Source organism: Tachypleus tridentatus, chromosome 9 (assembly GCF_004210375.1).
Source record: "Tachypleus tridentatus isolate NWPU-2018 chromosome 9, ASM421037v1, whole genome shotgun sequence".
Taxonomy (NCBI): domain Eukaryota; kingdom Metazoa; phylum Arthropoda; class Merostomata; order Xiphosura; family Limulidae; genus Tachypleus; species Tachypleus tridentatus.
The window spans coordinates 78449282-78476942 of record NC_134833.1 but is presented as its reverse complement, the minus strand read 5'-3'; the positions used below and the strand labels follow the sequence as shown (position 1 = coordinate 78476942).

The 27661-nt window shown below is 31.9% G+C and overlaps 1 protein-coding gene across 9 annotated transcripts in view; it reads left to right on the top strand.

The window, feature by feature from the left end:
- The window catches only part of LOC143225558 (eukaryotic initiation factor 4A-II-like), a 57176-nt gene that overhangs the window by 13364 nt on the left and 16151 nt on the right, over positions 1-27661 (top strand). For 5 of the 9 annotated variants that reach the window (XM_076455229.1, XM_076455232.1, XM_076455233.1 and 2 more), the window contains exons 3-6: positions 2906-3038; positions 5943-6082; positions 15513-15678; positions 23652-23761. In XM_076455229.1, the coding sequence (XP_076311344.1) occupies positions 2906-3038; positions 5943-6082; positions 15513-15678; positions 23652-23761 (549 nt within the window). Of the gene's footprint in view, positions 1-1864; positions 2024-2905; positions 3039-5942; positions 6083-15512; positions 15679-23651; positions 23762-27661 lie in introns of all 9 variants that reach the window. The other 4 variants (XM_076455235.1, XM_076455234.1, XM_076455236.1 and 1 more) reach the window with 4 other exon arrangements.

The following is a 27661-nucleotide window of genomic DNA, read 5'->3' as shown; positions in this document are numbered from 1 at the left end:
GAACAAATGTATATGGTTTACAAGCTTTGAGCTATTTAAGATGAACTGTTGTTTCCTGTTACAGTTCCCCTCTGTGTGGATTTCTGTGTGTGGTGAGGGGATCTCCCAGGGAAGGTTCTGTTCTTTCAGTTTACCTCCTCTGGGATCTAAACATCCACCCACATGTTTGCCATGCATGGTGACCTGTGAAGGGGAGGAGAGGATCCTGATGGTTGAGGGGCTCAGCCCTAACACACCACTTTGGCTTTGAATTCCCTTAGATGGGTGGCCTTGGGGTGGCCCCTTAGGGTCAATTGACTTGGGCTAAGGTCAACCAAGTATCAGTGTTGGATGTTCTCAACAGGTGTTGTGGACATTGTATCTGTTGCTAGTGTTTGGGTATCGTGCTCACAAAACCCTGTCGCTGCTGCAGAGTTCTTGTTTGGCATTGTAGTGCATCCCCTAGTAGGGCTCCATGGTGGATGGGGTCAGTGGGTGCTGAAATATTGCTTTTTTTTTCTATTATGGATCCTTCAAATAAAAACTTAAATAGTGAAAAAATAGTCCATAGGTAAACGACCACATCTTGAAGATTCTGAGCAGCAGTCTTTAACATCAGTAACACCCATACCTCATTTTCTAATATTACATTCTCTTTCAGACAAACCTTTAGGGCAGGTGTCTCCCTTTGTTATTTAGAAGGGACTAGAGGAATTTGCTGGCTCTCCAAAGTCAGTCAAAGAGGTTTGCTCTAGTGACATATTGATGGAAACATCTACATCTAATCTAATCTTACATTCAAAGGTGATTGGGGATATACCCATCAATGTTACGCCCCATGCTATTTTGAATTTGTCACAAGGAGTTATTATTGAGAGGGATTTGAAGAACATCTCTGAGTTGGAGATTATAACTGGTTTCTCTAGTGAAGGAGTTTCTGCAGTGAGGCATATCTCCATTCACAAAGATGGATTTATGATGCTGACCAGTGTCTTCATTTTAACATTTACATCACTGTGTCCACTTGCCACCATCAAGGCAGATTATCTTAATTGCAAGGTATAGTCATATATTCCAAACCCTCTCCTATGTTTCTGGTGTCAGGGGTTCATTCACTCAAAGACATCATGTCGTGGTTTCTTGGCGTGTGCTCTTTGCATAGGCAAGGACCATGATGCCTATGAGTGTGAAACAGACCCTCATTGCATCAATTGCAATGGCTCTCACCCATCATACTTTCGTTCTTGCCCTAAGTGGTTGTTCATCCTGGCAAGTTATAATAATTTAAATTTTGTTACAGAAAGTCTTTTAAAACTTGTATTACTTTACTATCTGAAAACAGCTGTGATGTTAAATAACTTGAAACCAGGACTGGAAACTCCAACTCCAGGTGACTAACACTGATGTTTGAACTTACTTGTTAGTCATTCTGGTGAGTTATGATAATTGAAATTATGTTACAGAAAGTCCTTCAGAATTTGTGTTACTGTGGTTTTTCTCTTACTGCTGTAGACTAGATGTAAAATTGGATTTATTGATATTTGTTTTTAATTCAAAAATTAAACTTTGTTTTGTTTTACCGTGATTCCTTTTTATGCATTTTACTACTTTTAACTTTTTACTGGATGTTTAGCACAGATAGTCTAGTTGCTTTACACCATAGAACACCAAACCGACCAACTGTTGCAGTTTATAGTCATTCTAGAAAGAAAAGTGTAATGTAGATTTAATTTTGTATTTGAAAATTAAAATTAAAGGTTGAAAATTTTTTATTTTGAATGTATTGTCTTTTATCTCTGTGTTTCAAGAATGATAAAGCAAATTAAAGATTACTTTTATACTTCGAAATGAATTTTCATACATAATACATTTCTACTTTCCTCAGGAGTACTTGAAACTAATGTAACCTAATATGACCTTTCATATGTGCAGCAAATAGCAAGTAATTCGATTTGCACTTGTACCTATGCATCAGATGAAAAGGACTGCATTTTCTGATTTCTTTTCAAACAGCTATGTTAAGCAGAAATAACGGTATGAACAGGTAACAATTGTATGAATTTAGATTATTAGTTTTGGCTTTATTTGCAGTAGGAATATTTTTTGATACATTTTGTATAAGTATTATAGCTTTATTCTCTATTCCTGATGGTACTTTTGAATTTGGAAAATCTAGTTATAAATTTTAAGTTGTTATTCTGCTTGTGTTGCTATTAGCATGGTAAATGATATTACAGTAATATTTTTTATATGTGGGTAAGAAGAGAATGAATATTAAGTTCATATTACTAACATTATGATGGAAATTTATGGTCTTACATTGTGCATTATACTTTCTTTACTTCTTATTTGCTTGAGAGCATCAGAAATGATTTTATAACTTTCATAAGGTAAACAGAAACTGAAATAGGCTGTAGTTAGATTTATTCTGGCTATCAAGTTCCTTCAGGGAAAAAATGCTGGCAGAGAGTGCACACAAAACTAGCTAGGCAGTTGATTGCTAACCCATTAACATTATAGTACAAAAATATTAAAAGGGAATTCATAATTACTTAACTTGAATTCATACTGACAGTCAAACTTTCAAACACATGCACACACCAGTTGTTTAAATGTTTTTCTTAACTTTTGTATAAACTACCATTTAGACTTTAGTTTTTAAATAAGCATTAAAAACTTCAACAGTATTAACTATCTGCCAAACTTACACAAAATAAAAGCAAAGAATAAAAATTGTATAGAACAAGACAAAATATATTTTAAAAGCTGGTTTACTGATAACAAACAACAGTAACAACATAATATGTAATGAACACCACTATTGTCATTTGTAGAGTACATGAAAGTCAACTATTTTTATAACAGTTTGGTATTATGATTTCTGAATGAAACTGATTGTGGTTATTGATAAAAGTATTATTTCTAGAGTAACTGGGAGCAAGTCATTGACAACTTTGATGACATGAACCTCCGAGAAGAGCTTCTGCGGGGTATATATGCTTATGGTTTTGAAAAACCTTCAGCTATTCAGCAGCGAGCAATTGTTCCTTGTATAAAAGGTAAGGTTTAAAGTTCAGCACTAAATTTCAAGAAAGAAATAGTACCTAGTTCCTTTTTTTACCTTCTGGGAAATTAAAACTTCTAGCAAAATTCTTCTCTGAAACTAATTGTCTTTGTTGTATCTTATATACATATATATATTATATTTATATGTGCAAACCATCTGTTATAGTTTTTTTATAAATATTAAAGATTATTTTTATTAATTAAAACTGTTACTATTTGACAAAAATTAAAACATGCATGATTTGGGCAGACAATGGTGCATCGAGGCCTATGGTCTTGCTATCCCCATTTTCCTGATACTAAGTCTCACAACACAGCTGAACCAAATTGAAATGTAGGGTAAATGGGAATTTCAAAGTTAATGGCACATAAATATAGAAGGCAACGCCCAATGAGGAAAGCTCTTATGGTGAGGGGAGGTAAAATTCTATTGGAAGTGTATCTTAAATTTATGAAACATATTTATCTTTTGCTACATCCAATTGTATCTAACTTTATTTATAGCTGCTTTCAAAAACTGTTATCAATAAATGATCAAACCTCTATGTGGCACTGTATCAAGTTTCAAAAGAAAGGTTGTACAAAATTAAGGAAATTGCTTGAAAATTAAGAAATATATTGTATATTCACAAGGGATGGCATGTTATTAGTAAAAAGTTGTTCTTTGGATAGGCAGGAAAATTTAAAATAAAGGAAAAAGGTTGTTTTGTTCACATAAAATCCTTTGCAGCTGTACAGAAGTGGGAAATACTGATTTTTTTTTCATGGCTTGAAATTGTTTAAAAACATATAATTATATTTAAAACTGCCTTAAAAGTTCATGACACAAATAAGCAAAAAACTATTGGAAGTTTTTTTTTTCAGATACAGTAATTTAGAAGTATATTTGTTTTCTCTCTGTTTCATTCATGCATGGTAGTACAATACCTGTACAAATCTGAAAATAATGCCATTAACAGTGTTCCACAGGTTTCTCTTTTACAAATTTTAATAAGACTGCTATAATAAAACTTCTGAATTTTTAATGATAAAAAATAAATGTAAAACATTTTTACATAAAATTAATAAACTTTATCATTGTAAACACATCAACAATATAATGTTTTAAAAAACCCTACTAATTTCAGCTATATACCTTCATCAATCAATAGAGTTGATTTACTTCTTTTTAAAATAACATTTTTCAAAACACGTACAAATATTAATGGATGGTATTTGATGAATAATACTGATGTTCATAAAGAAATGGAGAAATGTCAAAGTTTTCTTTTTTTTTACTTATTATTACACACTAAAAGCAACATCAATAATAAAATCAGTTGGGAAGCCTACATAATTATTATTTGTGTATCTTTGATCAAAACCTTGTTACGCTGTTTGTAAATGCAGTTTTTTACAAGGAAATAAAACTCATTTATGCTCAACTGTGAACATGGTGTTATTGCAGTTAGGTCTCTGTGCATGTGCTTATGAACATTCTGTATCATGAAATGTGTTGAAATTAATTTATATGTGTGTGTGTATATATATATACACACACACACACACACACAACACACACATAACACAGCTCTTGTGTTGAGTGTCTTGTTACTTGCTCAAATTGTTACCAAGATTATTTTTGACATAAGGCTACATAATTTGTCTTGCCCATTAGTATTATGTAAGTTTGAATTTTCTCCAGTAAAGCAAGAAAACCTTTATGGATGCTTAATGGGCAGTGTTAAGGGAGAAAAAAGAACCTTATAAAATTGTCACCATGCAAGCAATGTCATTTCTGCTTGTTGTGAAGCATAGCAGCACGTTTTTTTTAATGAAACCACTTATAAGCATTATTAGTGAGACCTTTTGAGTGAAACTAAAGAACTACATTATAAGTTTCCAACTATATATCTACTGTATTCATAGCTGATGAGATTTTTCTTTCTATATCAGAGGTTTTTTATTTCAGCTGTAATGGCTTGAGATGCTATTTATACAGGCAAATTTCATGATAACAGCAGTTCTGCTGTGTGGTGAATCACATTGGTGAAGTGTAATTTCTTTCCACTCATAATAGTTTGGTTTGCCACACATGATTGAGTATTTTTAGCTCATAATTAAAATTGATTAATTTATTGTGCTATTTATTAGTGTCTGTAAAAACTGTTTTATGCTTGAAAGAATTTGTACTTGAACTTCTTTACTGGAAAGTAACTTTTCCAATTTATAATTAATTTTAACTTCCTTTGTATGATGTTATTTTATTCAGATTGTAGCACTGAATTAATGAAAGAATTTCCACATATTTTATTTAATGAATTATCTTTGTTTGGTGTACCTCAATTTCCCACCCCCACCACACCCCTTTTTTAAGTCAAGGTCTTCATAAGTATATCTGTTGTTTTTACATAGACTTTTAATTTTCTATGTCTTGTGAATTTCTTTTCTATAGTGTCAATCATTACTAATAGTAGTAAGCCAACACTGAGCAATCTAAAGCTTGTTATGGCATTACAGTACATCATAATCATTTTGGAATTTGGCATTCACATCACACATTTGTAAAAAAAAATTAGGCCTTAAAATTTGTATGTGAATAATTTTCCTGTTAAACTTTATCCTTGTTTTTTGTGTTGTTGTTTTTCAGTCCCAATTTCTATTATTGGGGAAATCTCAATATATAATGTTTAAAATGAACTGATGTGAAGAAAAGTTATTACCCTTTTTCACAAAATCAAAAGTCTTTTTACAATTTTATGTTGATGTTTACAACAAAATATAGTGTGTGAATTATCAAATTTAATAATTTATCGAACATACAAAATTGGCTTGTGATATATTCTTGTATTTTAGTCTTTATTTAATATAGTCAAAATAATTTTTTTTTTTTTTTACAATTTAATTTATTTTTGTAGGTTTTGATGTCATAGCTCAAGCACAGTCTGGCACTGGAAAAACAGCAACTTTTGCTGTTGCTATACTTCAACAGATTGTCATTACATTTCAGGAATGTCAAGCTTTGATCCTTGCGCCTACTCGAGAGCTGGCCCAGCAGGCAAGTTTACACACCACTGAACCATTACAGGATTGTCATACTTTGATATTTTTCATACAAACTAATGTTTTAATTTGATATTGATATGTGAAGTGCAATTTCTATACCAGATTAAAAAGTAAATCTTTAAAAGCAGCTGTATTCAGGAATCATGATGTATACCTTCCAATAAAATTACCTTGTTATAGTTAAATAGCCATCTTGTAATTGGATAGTGTGACAATAACAGTTTAGATTGTCAACTTGAAGAAAAGTGAGACATGACAATGACATATTTCTGAATGTCTAATTATCTGATATTATTTACTTTTGTAACATCATTTCAAAGCACATTTTAGGTTTTCTCTTAACTATGGTGTCCTAGTTTGTCTTCTGCTTATATGAAAACAGTATTTGAACTTGTAGTCAAATTAAATAGTAAATATTTTGTTGCTAAACATTGCAATGTGTAGTACTTTACTTCCTTTCATGTAATAGCTATTCTTGTTCAGTTATGTCTTTTATATGCAAAAATGTTGTTTTTGCATGCCATAAGGGTCATTCCATGTCAAATCATCCAGATTTGGGAAAAATTTCCAGGTTACCCCCTCAAAATGCCTTGGAAAAATTCATATGTGCTCATCTACCCATATAATGAAAACTTGCCAAAGATTAGATCAATATCTCTAATAGTTTCTGATTTACAGCCCTGTAAAATTTAATTAATTTTTTGTTATTTTTAGCAAATTCATTTTTGGGCAAATTTGGATGCTTAAAGCTGCAAGAGTAATGGTGGTAGAAGGCTGAAATTTGCTACACTGACTGAATTAATCTCACAGAATTCAAAAATGGTCTCAAACCAAATTTATTTCTCTTCATATTTGCATAGCGAGGCTGTAAAATCACCTGAAAACCCAAAATCGTAAAAAAAACATTGGTTTATGTAATAAGCCATAGCTCTCAGACTTAATATGATACAAAGCTGAATTTTTTTTCAAATTTCCTATAACATATCATTTGATAAATCAGCAATTGTTGTAATTAAAAGTCTATTAGGTCTCCTGTAAAAAACTTTAGTTGCATGCAATTTTTTATGATTTAGCTAAAAAATAGCCCTACCTCAGGCCACAGTTTGACCATGTCACCAGTTATTCAGCCTTTTCAGATTTTAACCATATATTCTGATGTCTGAATATGATCTGCAAAAAAAAAAAAAATCAAGATGGTGTTCAACCTACTTTTTGAGTTATAATTTTTTAAATTATCATCTGATCATACGCTTTTTACTTGAAAAAAAACTTCAAGTGTGTTAGTGTGCAGATACATCCATACTTAGCCATGTTAAACAGAAATATCCAAACACAGAAAAGATCATTTATTTCAGCGATGGTGCAGCTTTGCAATACAAGAATTTTAAACATCTTACAATCTATTTTAAAGATTATCAGTTGTCTGCTCAATGGCATTTTTTTGCCACCAGTCATGGGAAAAGACCATGCAATGGAGTTGGGAATACGGTGAAGAGGCTGGTGGCTCGTGCAAGCCTTCAATTGCCTATAAATAATCAAATGTTAAATGTCTTTGATATGTACCATTGAGCAAAGAACCACATTCAGGGCATTCGGTTCTTTCTTGTCAATCAGGAATCAGTCCTGCAGATTTGTGTAACGTTTGATCTGCTTGAGCACTTTGAAAAATGCAAAACTGTGGCAGGTATTAGGTCACGTCGTAGCTTTATTCCCTATTCTACCAACAAATTGTATATGAGAAGGCTATCAGATGATGATGTGTACACAGTTGTAATTGTTGGTAGTAGCAATGAAAGTGATGCTACAGCAGCTCAAATAGGGTCTAATAATAGCAATGATAATTATCAGCCAGGGAAATATGTGGCATGCATATACGATTATGAATGGTATGTGGGAAACATAAAAGATGAATCAGATGAACATTCCGATGTGTTGGTGTCATTTATGAATAAATCAAGAAACGAACGATTTTCATGGCCTGCAAGGTCATGTAAAGATGAAAGCTGGATTCCTTTCCAACATATTCTTTGTCTAGGTGCACCTACTGTGCAAGGCAGTAGTGCTTGGTTGAAGACCATCTTGATTTTATTTGTAGATACTATGTTCTAAGTCAAAGTGATCTCAACATAATCATACGCAAATTTCAGAAATTTAGATATGTTATAGGAAATTTGAAAAAAATTCAGCTTTGTATCATGTTAAGTCTTAGAGCTATGGCTTATTACATAAACCAATGTTTTTTTTACGATTTTGGGTTTTCAGGTAATTTTACAGCCTTGCTATGCAAATCCTAAGAGAATATGGACATGTGGTTTGAGACCATTTTTGAATTCTGTGAGATTAATTCAGTCAGTGTAGCAAATTTCAGCCTTCTACTGCCATTACTCTTGCAGCTTTAAGCATCCAAAGTTGTCTGAAAATGAATTTGCCAAAAATAACAAAAAATTAATTAAATTTTACAGGGCTGTAAATCATAAACTATTAGAGATATTAATCTAATCTTTGGCAAGTTTTCATTATATGAGTAGATGAGCACATGTGAATTTTTTCAAGGCATTCTGTGGGGGGTCACCTGCAGCCCCTTGGATGATTTGAGATGGAATGACCCATAAGCCTTTAAACTCCAATTTGCCTTGTGATCAGTGTTGTTCACTGCTTCTTTGCTTGTAAATCATCTTGAAACATATCCTCATGATGCTTCTAACGTTCTCTATTTGATGCTACCTAACTACTACTACTACTTTTAGGTGGTTATATCATGCAGTTGTTTTGAAATTGTACTGATTTATAATATATTTTTTCCTTTTTGCAAAGCAGGTCTTTATAGTTTCTATTACTTTTTCTACTATTTTTCATTGTAATATTTGGCCAAATCGACTTACCTTGGTTTATCATACTTCACTTTCCTAAATTTTACATTTCTTCATAGCTAACTATGAATTCAGAAGTTTGTTACATCTTAAGCTACTATTCCTGTTATTTTAAGTGATGTTGCACGGGCTTCAGGTTAGCGAGCCTTGACTGAGGATTTTAAAACTATCATTTATCAGGAGATTGATCTTATTGGGAACCCTCTTATCCTGGCAGAACTTGTGTTCCTCCTTTATCTGTCAAACTTGTTCATCAGTAGAAGGATTTTGACAGCCTTTTTCCACATTCTACTATCTGTACAATCTGCTGCTATGCTTCTCCTGAGGAATCTGCAAGGCCTTCCTTCTCATTTTTGGACATGGTTTCTCAGGTTTAAGTTTTCTGTCCCCCCATTTTATAGGATTCTGCCTCTACCTTATTGCATGAAACCTCATCATCCAATTAACTTATTTTTCCTTCTCCTCCTGATATCGGGGTACATGTTGAGGATTGGTGACATCATGTTTTGTTCACCACAAGCTTCTGATTGCCATGTATTAGCTTATCATCAAGCTGATCATCATTTTCTGAACTCCAAAAATAGAGAGTCACTTTTGCCTGTGTGGAGAGTATACCCTGATAATCCTATATGTTTATCCTGTGCCTAATTTTCCTGGCTTTATCTTATCTGTACATCTTTCCTATAGTACCTTTCATCCATACACTTTCTTTCTGAGGCTTTCTTTTGATCCCCTTTGGCATTTTTGAAGATAACCATTCTGTCATTTCCTCCAAATGGCTCAATTATCTTTTTCAGATTTATCTCTTCACACCAGGTTTCTTTGCTGTTTGGTTCTCCTTGGTAGGAATGCTGTCCTATCTTGTCTAAGGTTCGTTTACTTTCCATATATTCTTGTGACCTGAGGATGGCTCCATTTCTCCATAGGTCCTTTTCTGGAGATATTGAATTTTTGGAGGCATGTGGAATCTATGAGGCAATACTCAAATGTTTATTTGGTTACTCATTTGTCTCAGTCTGCTCTTATACTATACCAGTTTCCCATACTGCATCCTCTCATCCTTTGCTTGTTCCTTCCTCTAAACGACTGTTAGCATGTCATTTGGCTTGCTGCCATGCTTATTTCTTTCCTTCATCAGTTCTGGTGATTATTAGGTAGTTCCCAGATCAGTAGTGGAGCATTTGTCTGATTTTGCTCACCTGTGCTGGAATTTCACTTTTGATCTTTTCATTTCCACTCTGGTCCCAATATCTTTCCTATTACCTCAAGATCCTGCTACCAGTCATAGTCTGTTTGAGGCTGTTCAAGCTTCTCTCTCACTGCATGCTGTTGAGCCTATTGACCAACCTTTAATCCTGGCTTTTTGCCATCATTGAGAAGACTGTAATCAAACATTGGAAATACTTCATTGGGCCTACATGCTGCAAGTATGTCACACTGCATGCCATGTACTGAGCACTTTCAACACTTTTTTTTTTTACCTTATCTTATTTAACCCACAGACTGTTCCCTTCATCTTCAGGCTTGTTTTCTAGTGGCTTTGCATTTAGAGGGGTACTTGTCATCTAGATGCTTTTGTTACTTTCCTAAACACTAAGTTACCTTTTTTTTTTTGGTGTAAGTTTCCTTATACATATAGGCACTGGCACTTTCTCAGGGTGATTTGTCATCCATTCCACTCCATCACTTGTCCTTCATCTAACCCTTTACACCTGACATTTATCCAATCTCCCTACAAATAGATCTGTATTGCCAGTGTGTGCAACTTCCTTTATGCCAGGTCTGTTCACCTTTCCTTCTTTGTAGTTTACCAACATAATTGAAAGGTCTTTTGCCTTTAGTCTTTAAGTGGGGATTCTCCTTCTTGGCCCACTGTTCATTTCCTTATGGACTTTTGTACTTGGCTGTTCAACCATAGGGCTTCTATTTCTTGTTGCAAGTTATCAAACAGTCTTATCCAACACCTTCCATTTTTCTGGATACTATGTTATGTTTTCATTTCCTACAATCTTCATTTTATAGTATTCTTTCCATATTTGTCAATTTTCTCATCAGGTGATTCTTCCAGAGTGGAATGTCAATATTGTTTTCTACTGTCTCACATTTCCTCTGCTTGAAACTTTGTTCTCATGTTCTTTGTATCATCTGTCCTTTACGACTAATTTTCTATTCCTTTTACCCTGTAGGCATCGTAGGTCTGTTTTTGCCATTATTTTATTTACTCTGTCGCAGTACACATATTGTCCTTTATCTGGATCAATCTTTCATGCTCAAAACTACAGAGTCTTGTGAGGGATATTCTTAAGTAATGATTATTTCTACCTTTATTTTCAGTCTGTGAATAGACTTCCATATTCTTTCCCTACTGTTCATTGTTATGTTGTTTGCGTGGCCTCCTTCCATGGTTCCTGATTTCAATTTTTCATTCACTGCAACCTTATCTCCCACCTTTACAAGTTGGTTAGTAAGGTGATTAGACTGGCATATTCCTCCTTGTATTCTTCCCACAATTTGTTCCAGGTACTGTTGTGTCAGATGCGGTACCTTACCTATTCCCTGGCATTTCACCTCAGTTGTCTATAGGAGGGAAGAAATTCTTCAGTTGGACATGAAGAAGACATCTCATACATCAATCTTACACTACCTTCTTCAGGCAGCTGTTTCTTCCTTGTCAGGATACTGCCTGTTGCCATTCTCCAAACATTGATTCAACTGTGACTTGGCAGGTTTTTTTTTATAATTATTACATTTGCTTGCAGTGTCATCCCTTTTAGGTCTAGGATCCTATTTAGTCCTGAATATTACCTGTCCAGGTATGCTACTTATCTAACCATTCCAAAAATCTGCAGTGTACTACTAACTGTATATAGGGTATATTATCTTCCACCTAGTGACTTGGTTGATCCACTTCTGAGCAGTGGTCTTGATCTTGAAAATTTATGTTGTGCTGTTCCACTTCTGATCATTCTGCATACTGGTTACTTGGGAACAGTGCTAAGTCTTTGGATTTAAAATGCTAAAATCAGGGGTTCGATTCCTCTTGATGGACACAACAGGGAATACCCTGATAATCCTATACATTTATCCTATGCTTAGTTTTCCTGATTTTGTCTGATCTGTACATCTTTTCTATAGTACCTTTTATCCATGCACTTTCTTTCTGAGGCTTTCTTTTGATTCTCTCAGAGGTTTTTGAAAGATAACCATTCCCTCATTTTCTCCATATTGGCATGATTATCCTCCTCAGGTTTATCTCTTCATACATGATTTCTTTGCTGTTTAGGGTATTCTGCTGGTGATACTTACATTCCAGCCTCTTTGTGGTCCTATCTAGAAAATGATGTTGCACAGGTTAGCTTGACAAAGATTGTATGGAATGTTTCAGACAAAGGCTGATTTAACCTATATTGATGCATACCCATGCTTAATAACATGCACTGTCAAGATTGGGTGTTACAAAAGATAGCTAATAGGTTTTCTTCAGGATATTTTGCATCTTCCACATGACCATTTGTGACTATACTATCCAGTAGACTTTCATAGGTGAAGGTGATTGATGCCTATCATTGCAATCCTTTCCATTGATTAATTCAGGAGGGTTTGCTTTTCAAAATAGGGGTTTCATGGTCATGATTTATGTTGATTCTGGTGTTGTCATCACTCTTGACTCTCCACCATGTTTCTCTCCCAGTTTCTTTTAGCGGACACTGAAACTTTCTACCTTTGATGTGCCTAGCCACTGGGGTGGTGGTCAAAGGAAACAAACTCCTGAATGCACTTCCATGCAGTAAAAAAGTAGGGTAGTTGTGTCCCACTGGTGTAGATGTCATAGACTTTTTTTATGCGTGTGCTACACCTCCATGCAATAAATCTTGAAGGTTGATATTGCATATCCATGTGCTCCAGCTTCTGTGTAGTCTTATTTAGGAGATGCTATTGTGCATATGTCAGTATATTATAATCTATGGATTTGAGTAGGCCTGCAATATTGCAATTAACCACTGTGATTGAAATCCTTTGTCCTTCCAATAACTGGATTTTGGTTTCTTGTGAACAGTTTTAATTAGAGCTTAATCAATCAACATAAATTTTCATACAGGTTTGTAATAATTCTTCATTTACTTTGGTCACAGGTTTTTGCCTCATCAGCTTCATCTCTGTGTGACAGGTCTCAGAGGCTGATGTTGCTTAGATCTGACTCAACTTGCTTTAGCTCTGTGGTTGCTCAAGATTTTGATTAGTCATATGTGCACTTCATCTTCTGTGCAATCCTGTCCTAAGGATGAAGTTGCATGGAGCAAATCATATCCTTCTAGCAATCTACCTGAGGGGGGAGGTTCAGGGCCTAAGGCATATGTGAGCAGTGTGTAACTGGTCTATTTTGATTTGAAGTGAATTGCCACATTTGCACATCTCTTTCTGACATTGCTTTGATGTTTAGTTCCTAGATGACTGGTGTTGGTTGTGGATTTGTGCATTTGTGCCTTGTTTAATTGACCATTATGGAAATTTTCTCATTCTTATGTACTCAACTTGAAGGGAAGACAATGTGACCCTACTCCTATCATAGGTTTGATTATGTATGCTCAGTGCTGCCTGTATGTAATCGAAGTTAGGTGTACCAATATATGCTACATAATAATGCTGTTATAATTTTTTTCCCATTACAACCTTTATAATTCACTTAAGTCAAATTATATTAAATACTTAACCCATTAAATGTTTTATAAAAACATTTTTCATGAAAGAGTAAAAAAGTTTTTTATAAAAAGTAACAGTCATGTTCATATCTTGTTCCAGATGTTTGAACTTGTTTTGTAGGTCTTAGTAGGATCATTAAAAATGCACCTAAACATCACTTTTTGTGTGCTGTGTGGTATGTTGAATTGCAGCACTGGTTCAGATTAGATGTATGTGGTGTCAAAATAGAGAGTCTAATGATCTGTATGAATTAAGAACTCTACTGATATTTAAAAGATAGAATATAAAATAAAAACCTTTATCTTTTCTATTTTCTGAGCTATCACTATATTTAGTGAATGAAACACAATGGGCCCCATTCACCTTTTTCCGTTTTTGGAAACAATCCCGTATATACACTAATTCTATATATATGTGAATAGCTCAGAATAACCTTAGTGATTTTTGTTGGCTGTTTTGAGACAAACCTTCATGCTGGTTGAGTCAAGTTCAAGTTGAGTCTTTAGCCTGTTCAAGATTTTGTAATTTTCTAGTTACAATTACTGCTTAGTTATTCAACATGATAAAATATAATGGAATTCTGAGATATTGATAAATTAACTTATGATTTTGTGGTTATTCAAATGTTTATATAAATCTAAAAAAAAATTTCATTTCACATCCTCCACATGCAAAATATCTTAAAGCTTGGTAACCTTTGCTGATCCCATCATTACCATCTCTGCAAATAGAACTAGAAAAGACAATTGTCTGCTTTACCTCTGTATTTACTGTTCTGTGTTTTAAGAAAAATAAATTTAGAAACTTGTTTGTGAGTAGTAATAGTGTATTAATACATGCAATGTATTACAACTGAAATGTGTTTATTTTATACAATACTGGTCCACTAAAACACAGCCAAGATAGGTCACCTTTATATTATTGGATATGGTAAGAATCACCTATATATGCCACATTATTGTAATTTCTGTGAAGTTAGCCAGCAGTGGCTGAAAAGTCGGTATAATATAAATGTATAATATTACAACATTTATGTTTTCAAGTTATAATTTATAGATATTTATTTTTACTTTCTAATTCTTTTATGGTGCTTACAAGATTGGTCGTATCTATTAAACACAGATTCTGATTTTGATAGTGAAAGAGCAGATAAAATAATAGTTTTTCTTAAACATTTGATAAATATCTTGAGATTATAAAGATTTCACATGTGAAATTTGAAAATTTTCTGATGCATAACAGTATTTTTTCTAAATTACTCTACATGTTGCATAGTCAACATTCTGAAAGAAAACATTTTATGAGAAAATCTTCAAATAAAACATCTTAATACATAATTTAAAAATCTGATATTTTGTGTCCTTTAAATTTTGTAATGCTTACCAGTTAAAAGTTTTGTAAACATTTGCATACATTCTTTGATAGATTGTTTAGGCAGAATATTCATGATGAAACTTTGTAGTTGCCATCCATTCTACAAAGTTTCATATGCATACATTATCAAAAATCATAGCATAATTACTTTCATGGATACATTTGTGGTTAGAAACTGGGTGCATTCCACCCAACCTGTAATGAAGGGTTGATGATCCTGGCCTTTGATAAGTCTAAATCTCAGATTACTAACTGGTAGCATTGCAAAGCAGCCTAATGATCCAATAGAGATGATGGCCTAAAATTCCCCCTTCCCTGGTAGCCTCACATGCACATATTGCTTTAATCTCTGTTGCACATGGAGGCTTCATTCTGACATAACTTGAAAAATAAAGGGAAGATTGATTGTAAGAAGTATATTTCTAAAACACAGATTTTTCTTTTTCAATTCTGATTCACCTCATTTTAATGTTACAGATCAGAAAAGTTTTCATAGCCTTAGGAGACTACATGAATGCTCAGTGTCATGCCTGCATTGGAGGAACAAATATTCGTGAAGACTTTCGAAAACTTGAGATGGGTGTTCATGTGGTTGTTGGAACTCCTGGAAGAGTTTATGATATGATTAATAGAAATGCTTTAAGTAGGTGTTATCTTTCATTATATTATTATAATAGAAATTAAGTATGACAGTCATGATAGTCACTCTATTTTAGTTGTACTTTAGATAACAGACTTGAGGTATTTATAATAATTAAGAAAGATATGTTAGAAGCTTTCATTTTTTGGGGATTAAAAATTAAATTCAACAGGTATACAGATACTTTAAATAAATGTGATAGCCTATGATAATGTTCAGGCCATCCAGTTTGTTGAAAAATCAAATTTACTTCACAGTGCCATTAAAGGTGCTTTTTTCAGAATAATAAAAATAGTGTTATTTAATTTAATTTTAAAATGATTGAATATTTCTTTATTGTTAAGTTATAAAGTGATATGTAGTTTTATTCTCGCACATTGTAACATAATACACCCCCGTTTTGTCGATGATGTGTAAAACTAAAATCTTCAAATTGTTGGTATTTAATAGGAAGCATAGAGAGTTTTCAGTCAAAAGTTTTTATACTAGGTTGGCCTGAAATAAATGTTGGAATTCTCACAATAATATTTATAAGCTGAATATTGAGTAACTTATATTTGGTTGGTTGGTTGGTTTAATCTAATGTTTGTCACTTACAAGTTGCCTTAATTGTCTTCTATTTCAACTGTACTCAGAGTAAGTTTTGCAACCCCCAAGGCAGCATGGACAAGAAGGACTTTCATCTGATACTCATCTATGACTTCAGACTTGGATGAAAAAATACCGAAACTACATGGAACATCAACCAGGCTTTTGGCCATGAGTTTGTTCTGAATGTAAAGTTCAGCATTGGTTCCAAAGGTTTTGATATGGATATGAAAGTCTTGAAGATCATGAAGATTGTGGAAGGAAGCCATCCTTAGTTGAAAACATGTTAAGGGAAGCTGTTGAGACACCCTTGTACAACAGTACATGATCTTGCAGAAAAGCTAGGCACAAGCAAGTCAACCACCTGAGTGCGATTGGAAAGATGAAAAAGTTGGATAAGTGAGTTTTGCAAGAGCTGACAGAAAATCAACAAAATTGGTGTTACGAGACCTGTCAAAAATGATGCTCCAAAAATTGAATGAATAGGGAATTGAGATTCTGTCTCATCCACTTTATTCTCCAGACCTTTACCCTACAGATTTTTATTTTTCAAGCACTTTGACAACTTTTTGAACAATAAATACTTTCAAAACCAGACAGCTGCAGAAGAAGCTTGTAGGGAGTTCATTGACCATAGAAACTCTGATTTCTACAGCAGGGGCATAAGCATCATTGTTATACATTGGCAAGTGTGTTGAAGCAAATGGTGCTTACTTTGATTAAAGCATGTTTTACAACACTGATTTATACTTTTCCAAACTTTGCAGTTCAAAAACAACATTCATTCTGGACAACGACGTATTTCCATGGAATCTTGAAGGTTCAGAAAATATACTAAACCCCCAATTCTCTTTAGGGAACAAGAACTTCTACAAATGCCTGAATAATACTCTGAGTTTAAACATAAAGCACAGTTTTTTTATATCTGTAATATTCATAAGCTATCAAGCTACAGTAGTTCCATTTTTTGAGGATGGAAATATATTCAAATAAGATGGTGGGGAAAAAATATTTCTTACAGTTTCCTTCACAGTTATTTTTAGACTAGAAGTACAACTCAATAGAATTATTATTCAAACATATTAATAGTTATTTGGAAGCAAGATATAAACTATGAAATGTTTTTGGTATCAGTTACAACTTTTACAGTGAGGCATTTTTTTAAAAACAGGTATGATGTTTTGATTACTAGCGGGATCATTTTCAAGTAAACAGTTTTTAACAGTAAAAGATGGTTTTTGTACTTAAAATCTAGATTCAGCTGTCAGTAATTCCTCTGTATCTCTGTGTTAGATTCAAAACATAGATTGAAGATTTTCTTCAGGAAAGCATTAATACAATGAAATCACAAATCCAGTCAAGAACAACTAAATCTTAAGTTCAAGACTTCAAGAAGAATACTTGTCTAATTCATTACTGGACAACAAAGAATCACTGGAAAAATTAAACATTCCAATATGCAAGAACTTTTTAATGAACAATTTCCCTACTAAACCAAAAGCAGGCCTATTAAAAACTTTCTAGATGAATACAAATAAACTTTGAAAATACTTAATGTTAAAAGGCCTATGAAATGAAAATGGATGTCAGCAAAAAAAAAAGAGGCATGAAAGGTCTGAAAAACAATTAAGGTGTTTTCATTTGAATAGTTGATAAAAGAAACTGTTGTGATTTTCCCAATTAAGCAGTATGGTTTCTTAATGGTAAATACATTGAATGATCCATACAAAACTATTCATTCAAACATTGGCCTAAACTGGACATACAATATTAAATTAGGCAAACTATTCAAGATTTCTAGTAACCCTTTTCTGTGGTAGGTAAAAGTGCATATATTGCAATATTATAAAGAGTTAAGTTTTATGAAATAACTTTACTAATACTTGTGTCAGAGGAATTGATGTCAAAATGAGGGTTATATTTCAAATTTAAATATGTACATTTTGATTTTTTTTATTTAAAAGGAAATTTAAATAAAAGTTAAATACTACATTTTGTATATCTTATAGCACTTCCTAGTGTGTTAGTGCTCTGTTTATTATTTGTCATGCATGTGTCGTGATTAACAAATTAGAAATTCAAATTGGTAATAATGACAAGCTAGAAGGAAAAATAATTTCTTACCCCTTTGATTTGCTGAGATATATTTAGCCAATCTAGTTTGGCTAAATATACTTCATTCTTTAAAAACCTCTTTCTAGTCCTACCTATATTTTTTTACTAAGTTTTCACCAGTAGAACGAGCAGTTTCTTATGTACATAAATCTTATAAATGTTTGTAAATAGCTTAAGGAAGAAAATTATAATTTTGCCAAAACTGTTGAATAACTAAGTTGCTGCTTTATAGAAAAACATGATTTTTTAAAACTTGTATAAAGTTTATTTAAAAGTCCATCTAAATTAACCTGAGAGTTGGTGGTGGGTGGTGATAACTAGTTGCCTTTCCTCTAGTCTTTCACTGCTAAATTAGAGATGACTAATGCAGATAGCTCTTCTGTAGCTTTGCACAAAATTTAAAACAACAAAAAAAAAGCCAGTAGAATAGTATCTTAATTGTTGATCATTCAGGTCTACCCCTCTCATAAACATTCGGTAGTCCACAATTAACTGAGGTTTCATTACCTCAGCATCCCTCCCTATTCTTGGTACAATTGTCATAGTAATATAGTGTAATAAAGTACTTAAATGTTTGTTTTTCACTCCACAGCTGTCAGAGCTTAACATTTAAAAAAATTTGCTTCCCCTTTTTGTAAGTTTTTAAAAACTTTAGGAAGTACAGTTTGTCTTTCCTGCATGTCCCACTAGCATAGGTTTACCTAGTCAGTAGTTTATTAAATAAATGAAGGGAAGTTATCCATGAAAACCCATTATCCTAGTCTGTTGTTTTTTCCATCAATTCCATCACAAGATTGTCTACTGGACCACTAACTGGCATTAGTTTCTGTTTGACTGTGTATATTTTAAACTTGCAGTATTCACTCATAGTTTCTGCCAGGACATACAAGTTGACAACTCCTTTGACAGGTTTCTTTGCTAGGTATTGGAGGAAACCATTTCTACCTTTCATGACAAATATATGTTCATCTACAGTTTTGTGTTAGGAGAATAGTAGAAAACAAGAGTTTAGTAAATGGCTTATGAGAGATCTAATCTTAAGAGTTTATCATAGTTAGGGTCACTTCTAGAAAGAGTATTATTATTCAAATTGTCCCTAAATAAACCAAATATTATGGAAAGGAAGACAGGGAGACCAAAAGTCAGAAAAAGGAGAACAGACTTGAGTTCCTTAGCTATTGTTAAACTTTCATGGCCAAAATTTGAAATGTAATGTCAGTCCATTTTATGTTTTTTGGTTTATCTTTTTGCTGGGTTTGTCTTTCGTTTGTTTGATTTACAATCATGTTTTTAATGTTTGTAAGTTAAATAAAAGTGTTAAAAAGTCAATTTTATTGTAAAAAGTGATTTGTCTTAAAATAATTTCACCTGTGTTGAATGGAGGTATGTTGCGTTGCTTCTCCTCTGTGATCTGCACCCACGTCTAGGTATCATTATCGGTGAGAGGTTTTTTCTTCTGGGAAGAGGTAGTTCCAGTACACACTGCAGGTCTACCCCTTCCCTTACTCTTAATCCTGCTTCTTTCCTCTGGTATAGTTTATATAGATGTATTCACAAGAGGGTTGTTGTGAGTAGTAAAACCTAAATTGTCTAGATGTACTTAGTCTGGCTGATTCTGGTACACCTTCAATTGATTGATGATCTTACAGCTACTTTTTGTCCTCTTTTCTACTTGAGGCCATCTTGTTTCATAAACTGATTTTGTCAGAGACATTGCAACAGAAAATAAACTTCCTCAGCTACTGGATTCCCCTGACATTCCACTTTATTTATCAGAAGAGAAAGATAATTCTGCATCTTCTTTATGTTGAGACCTGTTTTGTTCCTCAATTTTTTTGAATTTCACTTAGTTTTCTTTTAATTTCCATTTCTAGAAGAGAAAACATTACATCTATATTGCACATGTTTTCTATTGTATGCCATTACACACACACACACACACACACACATGTATTCTCTGTTGTTTAACATTGTATTGTGTGACATATTAGTTCTTCACATGTACATATATTCTGTGATCTGTATTGGAAATTTCAGAAGTAGTACATGTTATGCTAAAGTACATAAACAGTTACACTTAATTTTGGTTAACTGTGTACTAAAACTACTGAACAGAGATTCCACATGTATTATAAATAATAATTACTTTTTAATAAAGGTCAGTAGTAAGGAATGTTTCTGGAAGAGTGTTCAGCTGATAACTCATCTACTCCTTCCAACAAAATGTAGTGAAGTTGCTAAAGTCAGAGTGCTTGGCTAAATATGAATGCTTGCAAGACAATAACTGGATTTGAAACCTGAACATTTATGGGTTGAAGAATAACTTTGCTGAAAGTGAAGTGAAATTTCACAACCAACTTCATAAAAAAACCTTAGTACATTTATTCTGAAAATCAATAAATTCCTAACATTCCAGAAGGCTTACCAGTAATTGTGATGTTTATTGTATTGGGACCGAACCATGTAATAAATATTTTGACAAATTCAAAGTGCAGTGTTATTATTCTGGAGAATTGTTGTAAACACCATAAGATGCTAACAAATTCGACATCTTGTCTATATAAACCTTTTCACTGATTCCAAGTACTGTGTGATCACACTGGTGAGTTTTCCTAGTAAATGGTGTGAGGTATATAATCCAATATGTTAGATATCCTGTTCTCTGAGAAGGGGTCATGTTTCATATTTCTTTTTCTGCTTTGTTTCAGTTGTAGTACAATTATACATAAACAGTAAAGATATAAATGGGGATTATTTGCTTTATTTTCAGCACATTTCTACTGCAGTTGTAGTCAGTAAAATACAAGATAAATTTGAAATGCTTGACAGTTAAAGGTATCAAGAGAAGTACTTTAATATTTTGTGAACAGTAAACAAGAACATATGACATGGCTGCTCATTTTATTTCTGATTGTACTTTTCAGTATACCTTGATGATTTGCCTATAGGTTGAAAAATAAAATACACTGATAGGGTAGAGGTAATAGCAAATAAAATATAAGGTTTTACTATGAAAAGTTTTTTCATTTGGTAGGTTTTAATGATTATGAAAATGAAGGCTTGGCATGGCTAGGTGGTTAGGGCGCTCGACTTGTAATCCGAGTGTCACTGGTTTGAATTCTCATAACACCAAATATGCTCGCCCTTTCAGCCATGGGGGTGTTTATAATGTGACAGTCAATCCCACTATTCATTAGTAAAAGAGTAGCCCAAGAGTTGGCAGTGGATGATGATAACTAGCTGTCTTCCCTCTTGTCTTACACTGCAAAATTAGGGATGGCTAGTGCATTTAGCCCTCATGTAGCTTTGCACAAAATTCAAAAAGAAATTAAAATGGAGTTTGAGGTTTTTGAGACAAACTATTTTTAATCTTCACATAAACATCACTTGGCTCTGACTCTCCAACAAATATTTATTTATAGACAAATTGTCAGTTAAAATAATTCATTAAAATGATTTTTAATAGAAACTGTAATGTTTACTAAAAGTCCACTAAATTTTTGAAGATACTATGTTAGAAGTTATGTAATATTAAAATTATACACAGGTAAAAGTGGTCACATGGGCCTTTCTTGGGACTGAGCCTGTATTGAGATAGTTAAAAAAAACTAATACCTCTAAACTTTGCAGTTTTTTACCAGCAAACAACTAATAATACAAAACATCTACAGTGTGTCAATAAAAAAACTAAACGTTATGGCAAGTTATGTTTTTTATAGCTCTATAAATATATTTATACTGGATTTTGGAACCATATTTTTACAAAATAAGTACCCATTTAAAAAATATTTCTTGCTTTTTACAAGTAAACATAGTTTAGGTAGTAAGGAGTAGCTTTGATATCTTAAACTTATTCCCTCAACCCCTTATTATGAGGCAGTACAACTCTCCCAGAAATGATTTCAAAAGACCCTAAGAAGAGGATCAATATAAAGCAGGAACACCTAATCAAACTGTAATAACTAATATTTATTGACTTCATTAGGAAGATTTATACTACTTTTTGTCACATAGATTTCCCATAGGAAATTTATTGTATGCTTTGGCCCCTTTTCTTTTCTTATGTTGCACAGAATAACATGGCATATTTACATTCTTATATAAGTCTTCATTTTAGATTAAATATGTAGATGATGTGCTTTTAAGAAACAAAATTCTTTCAGAACATAACTTACACAAAGACATACAATTCACAGTTGACAATAAAAATAGCTGCATAATATATTTTTTTAAACATTAACATAACATATCTCCCAAAGGCTTCATCACTAAGATTCATAGAAACATCATACATAGTGGATGTTATTTAAACTGGTTTTCTGATCATGCAATTCACCAGAAACTAGGCACCTAAAATTAGTGTACACTATAGGCTCCACAGTTGCATAATTAACTTGGTGTTTTACAAATGTAAACCACTTCCCTGTTACAGTAGTTTCCCAAATTAAGTGGTTTAAAAAACACAAACAAGACACATTTAACAAAGTAAAAAAATATTCCCCAAAACAAAGGAAAAATTCTCTATCAGTATCCCATATGTATATATATATATAGAGAGAGGTAATATTAGCATATCTCTATCAGAAACTTAGAAATGAATACCACATAAATATAAGATTAAAATAACGATTGAGATGAATGTTAAACACGTGAAAAAAATTATTTAATGACTTTTCCCTTCCTAACTCCTTGAAGATAAAAAACAAAAACAGTTTTTCTTAACAATGTCTCCACACTAGAACATGAACTTGGAATTAACTGAAGAAAAATCAGGGAAACCTTTCTAATAAAATCAAACAATCCTACAGTTAAGAAATACCAAGATATTCATAATCTTATCCATTTTGCACAGCACATTCCATGTACTGATATTTATTTACATTTGCTTTGTCTGTTCAGCTATAAATAATCTGTCAATTCATGTGAATTGATATGCATTACTAGATATTATTGATTCTCTAATTTGAATAAATTGTTATATTGTTGAGTGTTGTTTTAAATGCAGAAACATTTTTTATAGTTGAAGCCTGTGTAGCTGAGAATGATCACTCAAGTGGTCAAATGTCATACCTGTTTTAAAAGATATTCTTCCTTAACGTAAAAGCAGTAACTTGTAATAAAAAAATGCTTTTAATCAGTAAGTAAATTCAAAATGAAACAAAATTACAAGACTTGTTTAGATGTAATAAATTTTATAATTTCTAGAAAATTAGGAAAAGTTTCAGGTAAATAAAATAATTACGAGTAAGATTGATATAAAATTTTTCTTCTAGAAACCAACAATATACGCATGTTTGTCTTAGATGAAGCTGATGAAATGTTATCTAGAGGATTCAAAGATCAGATTTATGATGTGTTTAAATTCTTAGGTAATGATATTCAGGTGAGTTTACTTTTCTCTCAGTTTTATGGAAGTGTATTGATTTTTGTAATTAATCTCAAATTTAGGTTTAAAAATGATTAAAAATGGTTAATTTACTAGTTATATTGTCGTCCAGTATTTACCAGATTTTCTGAAGTGTGGGTGTTTTTGTTTTTTGAAACAGCTGTTATAAGTGTATCATAAAAAATGCCTGTCTTCACTTATTTACACTTTTGTAATATTAAGTTTATATTTGTGGTAATGAATGAATTGCCTAGATACAAGTGGGTAAAGATGCACATATCAAGGCATTTTTATAGTTACATTCAAAATTAATTAAACTGCTCTGTTATTTATGTGTGACAATAATTCGACCTTGGAGTATACTTAAATATAAAATTTTGATATTATGTTATTTAGTTTCAGAATGTTATTTTCAAATAAATTTTTAATCTTCATTATTTGGTATCATGTTATGCTTGTCCACTCTAAACAGTGCATTTTAGATAAAAAATTTCAGCTTCTAATTTTTTTATGTAAGTTACAGACTTGTATAAGTTTTTAATATATAATTTGATTTTCATGCCTTCAATCATCTTGTTTTACTTGGAAATAAACCAGAAAGTCCAACCATCATGTCATGTACTTCTGTTGCATGTTGTCTTTCAATAAGAAGTGAATGTTTTTATTTTACTGAATTTTGTGTAATGCTATTTTGCTGCCACAATAGCTTTTTAATTACTTGACATAAATATTTAAAGTTACTGTTTATTTCAGTTCAACTGGTTAAGGAAAGTATTTTAATGCATATATAGCTTATTAAAAAGTTAGTTAAATTACATAGTAGTTATAAGACATTGTATGTTTGTGCATATTACTATTTTTTACTTTAAGTTGAATATTTGAAATAAGTAAAAATTCAGTAAAATACTAAGAACAACCCTTTCAAAAATTAGCTTTATTGTTGTTTCAAATGCAATAAAAGTAGAAGATCCAAAAATAAATATTAAATTTCTTTTTTTTTCCTTTTTTTGTATTAAAATTAACTCAAATGTAAAAATCAGAAACATATTAGGTTTGAAAACATAAATGAAGAAAAAATTAAAAGCTTTTCTTACCAAGGTATGCATGGGAAGTGCATATGCTTTAGATATGATTCAGTACTTTGATTTACTCTTAACATGAGTTGTTTCTTTGTTTCGTTTATGACTGTTTCACTTGATTAGTGGTTACACATTTCAAAGAGAAACAAAATTAAATGAAATGCAGCCAGGGATAAAAAAAATAATTTTCTGTTAAAATATGCCATCATTATAGATAGAAAAAAGAATAATTTAGGTTTTCTTTATATTTGTGTGGTTGTTATAAGTTCAGATAAAAACATAGTTTTACCCAAAAAAAAGTTTTTGAAATTTAATGAGAGATTCTAGAAAACATGCAAATGAAACTTAAAAACTGTAAAACAAAAAAAAGTTTAATCTTAAAATGAAAATCACCTTGTACTTTCACTTTTTACATCTACTTTGTAAATTCACAAATAAATTTTTAGTAAAAATATTTAGGAGAGAACATTAAATTGTTACCCTAGTGTGAACAGCTTAATTAAGAAATAAGTACTAAAAATACTATTTTTATGTATAATTTTTTGTTTTTTGTTGTATGTTCTTTGACAAAGAGAACTGAAATGTAAAAAAACAAAATTGTTAAAAATTGTATTCGCTTGAGTGCCAGTGCAAACTATGACAACTGGTCATATTAGCTCTGTGAAAAATGACTTAGATTTCAAAGCAATAAAACCATAAAATTAAAAGGAAAAAGATGTGAAACGTTTAACAGTTGAAACTGTTGATAAATAATTTAGAATTCTTTGATCAGTATTGTACTCATTGCATATAAAAATATCATTTGTTTTATTTCCTTAGTTTATTTATTTTTACTTGGTGTGTACCTTTCTTTGATAAACATTAATGTGGTTTATAATATTGTATGTGTGTAACTAGGATGAAAATGTAGCAATCAAACTGAACCAGTCTTAAGACTGTAAAAGTATATAAAGGTGAAGCACATAAGTAAAACTAGTTCCACTGTTAACTGCATAAAAAATCAATAGGTAAGAATAAGTTCTGTTTGTTGTATATACAATATAGCAATCTAAATTTAATAAATTGAGTGCATATTTTTATACTTAATTAATTACTATTGTTAATGATTAGCTTAAAACTGAATGTAAGGAAATTGATATTGTAATGTATTTAAAGATACATTACTGTATTACTTTGAATTTAAGATGCCCTCTAATTTAAGATGCACCCCACTTTTAAAAATGGATTTTCAGGAAAAAAACATTGGATCATAATTAGAAAGGAGTAAATATTTTTGAAAGAGTTTATTAACAAATCGAAAATTTTAATAATGTGTTAAAAATAAAATATAATAAAAAAATATACAAGAAATTTAAAATGTTCATAACAATAATGTTCTTGTTTTATTTATTTAATCAGAATGTTAATCTGTTGTTTCTTCTGACTGTTATATTCTGAAGTTGAAGCATTTTCATTGCTTGGTTTGCTATTGTCCCAAAAAATGTCATCTTTCATTCCACCTTCTGCATTGGATAAACAACATTTTAAAAATGATTTTCTAATAATATTGTCTGATACTTCTTTCCAAGCTTTCGAAATCCACTCCACTATTGTTAATACTCAGTGTCAAAGCATGATTGTCTTTTTTCAGCCAAGCATCATAATGCATACAGATACAATCTTTGAATGACTTGTTAATGGACACATCAAGAGGTTGTAACTGACCTGTCATTCTGCCAGAAATTGTCACCAAATCACTTTTTTTATTTCTTAACCTACTCTTGATCTTATCAGAGAGATGGCTATAAAATACATCCATTACAAGCATGCTCTGTTGCTTTAGTAATATACTAGTCTGACTTACCCATACACATTCCAACCACTTCCATTAACTCTGATGTTATCCATGCATTATTTTGTGCACGAACTATTACATCTTGAAAAAATGTTCTTTTGGTAATATTTTTCAGTGGTAGTTTATTTTCATTTGCAGTTACACATAGCATGACATTGACTATTAACTTTTCATAATCAGTGGATTTGATTGTCACCTGCTTTTCTCCTTTAGCATTTACAGTGCAGTTGCACAGCATGTAAAAAAAATGCCATTTCATCTGCATTACAGATTTGGTTTATGGAATATTGATTCCTTTGATATAGACCAATAACATAACATTGATATTCAACCAGTTTTGTTTCAAAATCTAACTAATTGTCAAAATTTTTGACTAATTGTTGTCCTTTTCTCTGTAATAAATAAACATTCTCTTTTCATAAATTTCTCATAGCAACCAAGACTAGCCTTAAAAGAAATACCACTCTTTCCTTCATGTTCTTTTGCTTTTAACATTACAAGCAGTCCATTATTTTACAATTCTCTGAAATATGTTAAAATGGCAGAATCAATTTCAGGATATCTTCCTTTTTTTGAGCCAGAAAATGACTGCACTTTTTTTTTTTTTTTTATAAGAAAACAATTTTGTTTCTATATCACACCAACAACGTACATTTGTCTCACACTCAGTATACTTTTTACTGGCTGCACGATTCCAAATCTGTTTGGCACACAAAATCTGTTTGGTTTTTATTCATACCAGTGAAAAGTTGAGGCATAAAGTAATTAACTTTAATAGTCACAATTTATCATTTTAATGATATTAAATTGTATTATATCATATGATATTTGGATATTAACCACCAGCTCATATCTTCCAGTAAAGGAAAACTGCTCAAAACTGCAAGCATTTGGAATTACTGATTAAGATAACTTATCTTATTTAAACTTTATTCTTATTTTTTGATTCAAAGCTAATGCAGTGTGCAATTTGTACTTTTGTTA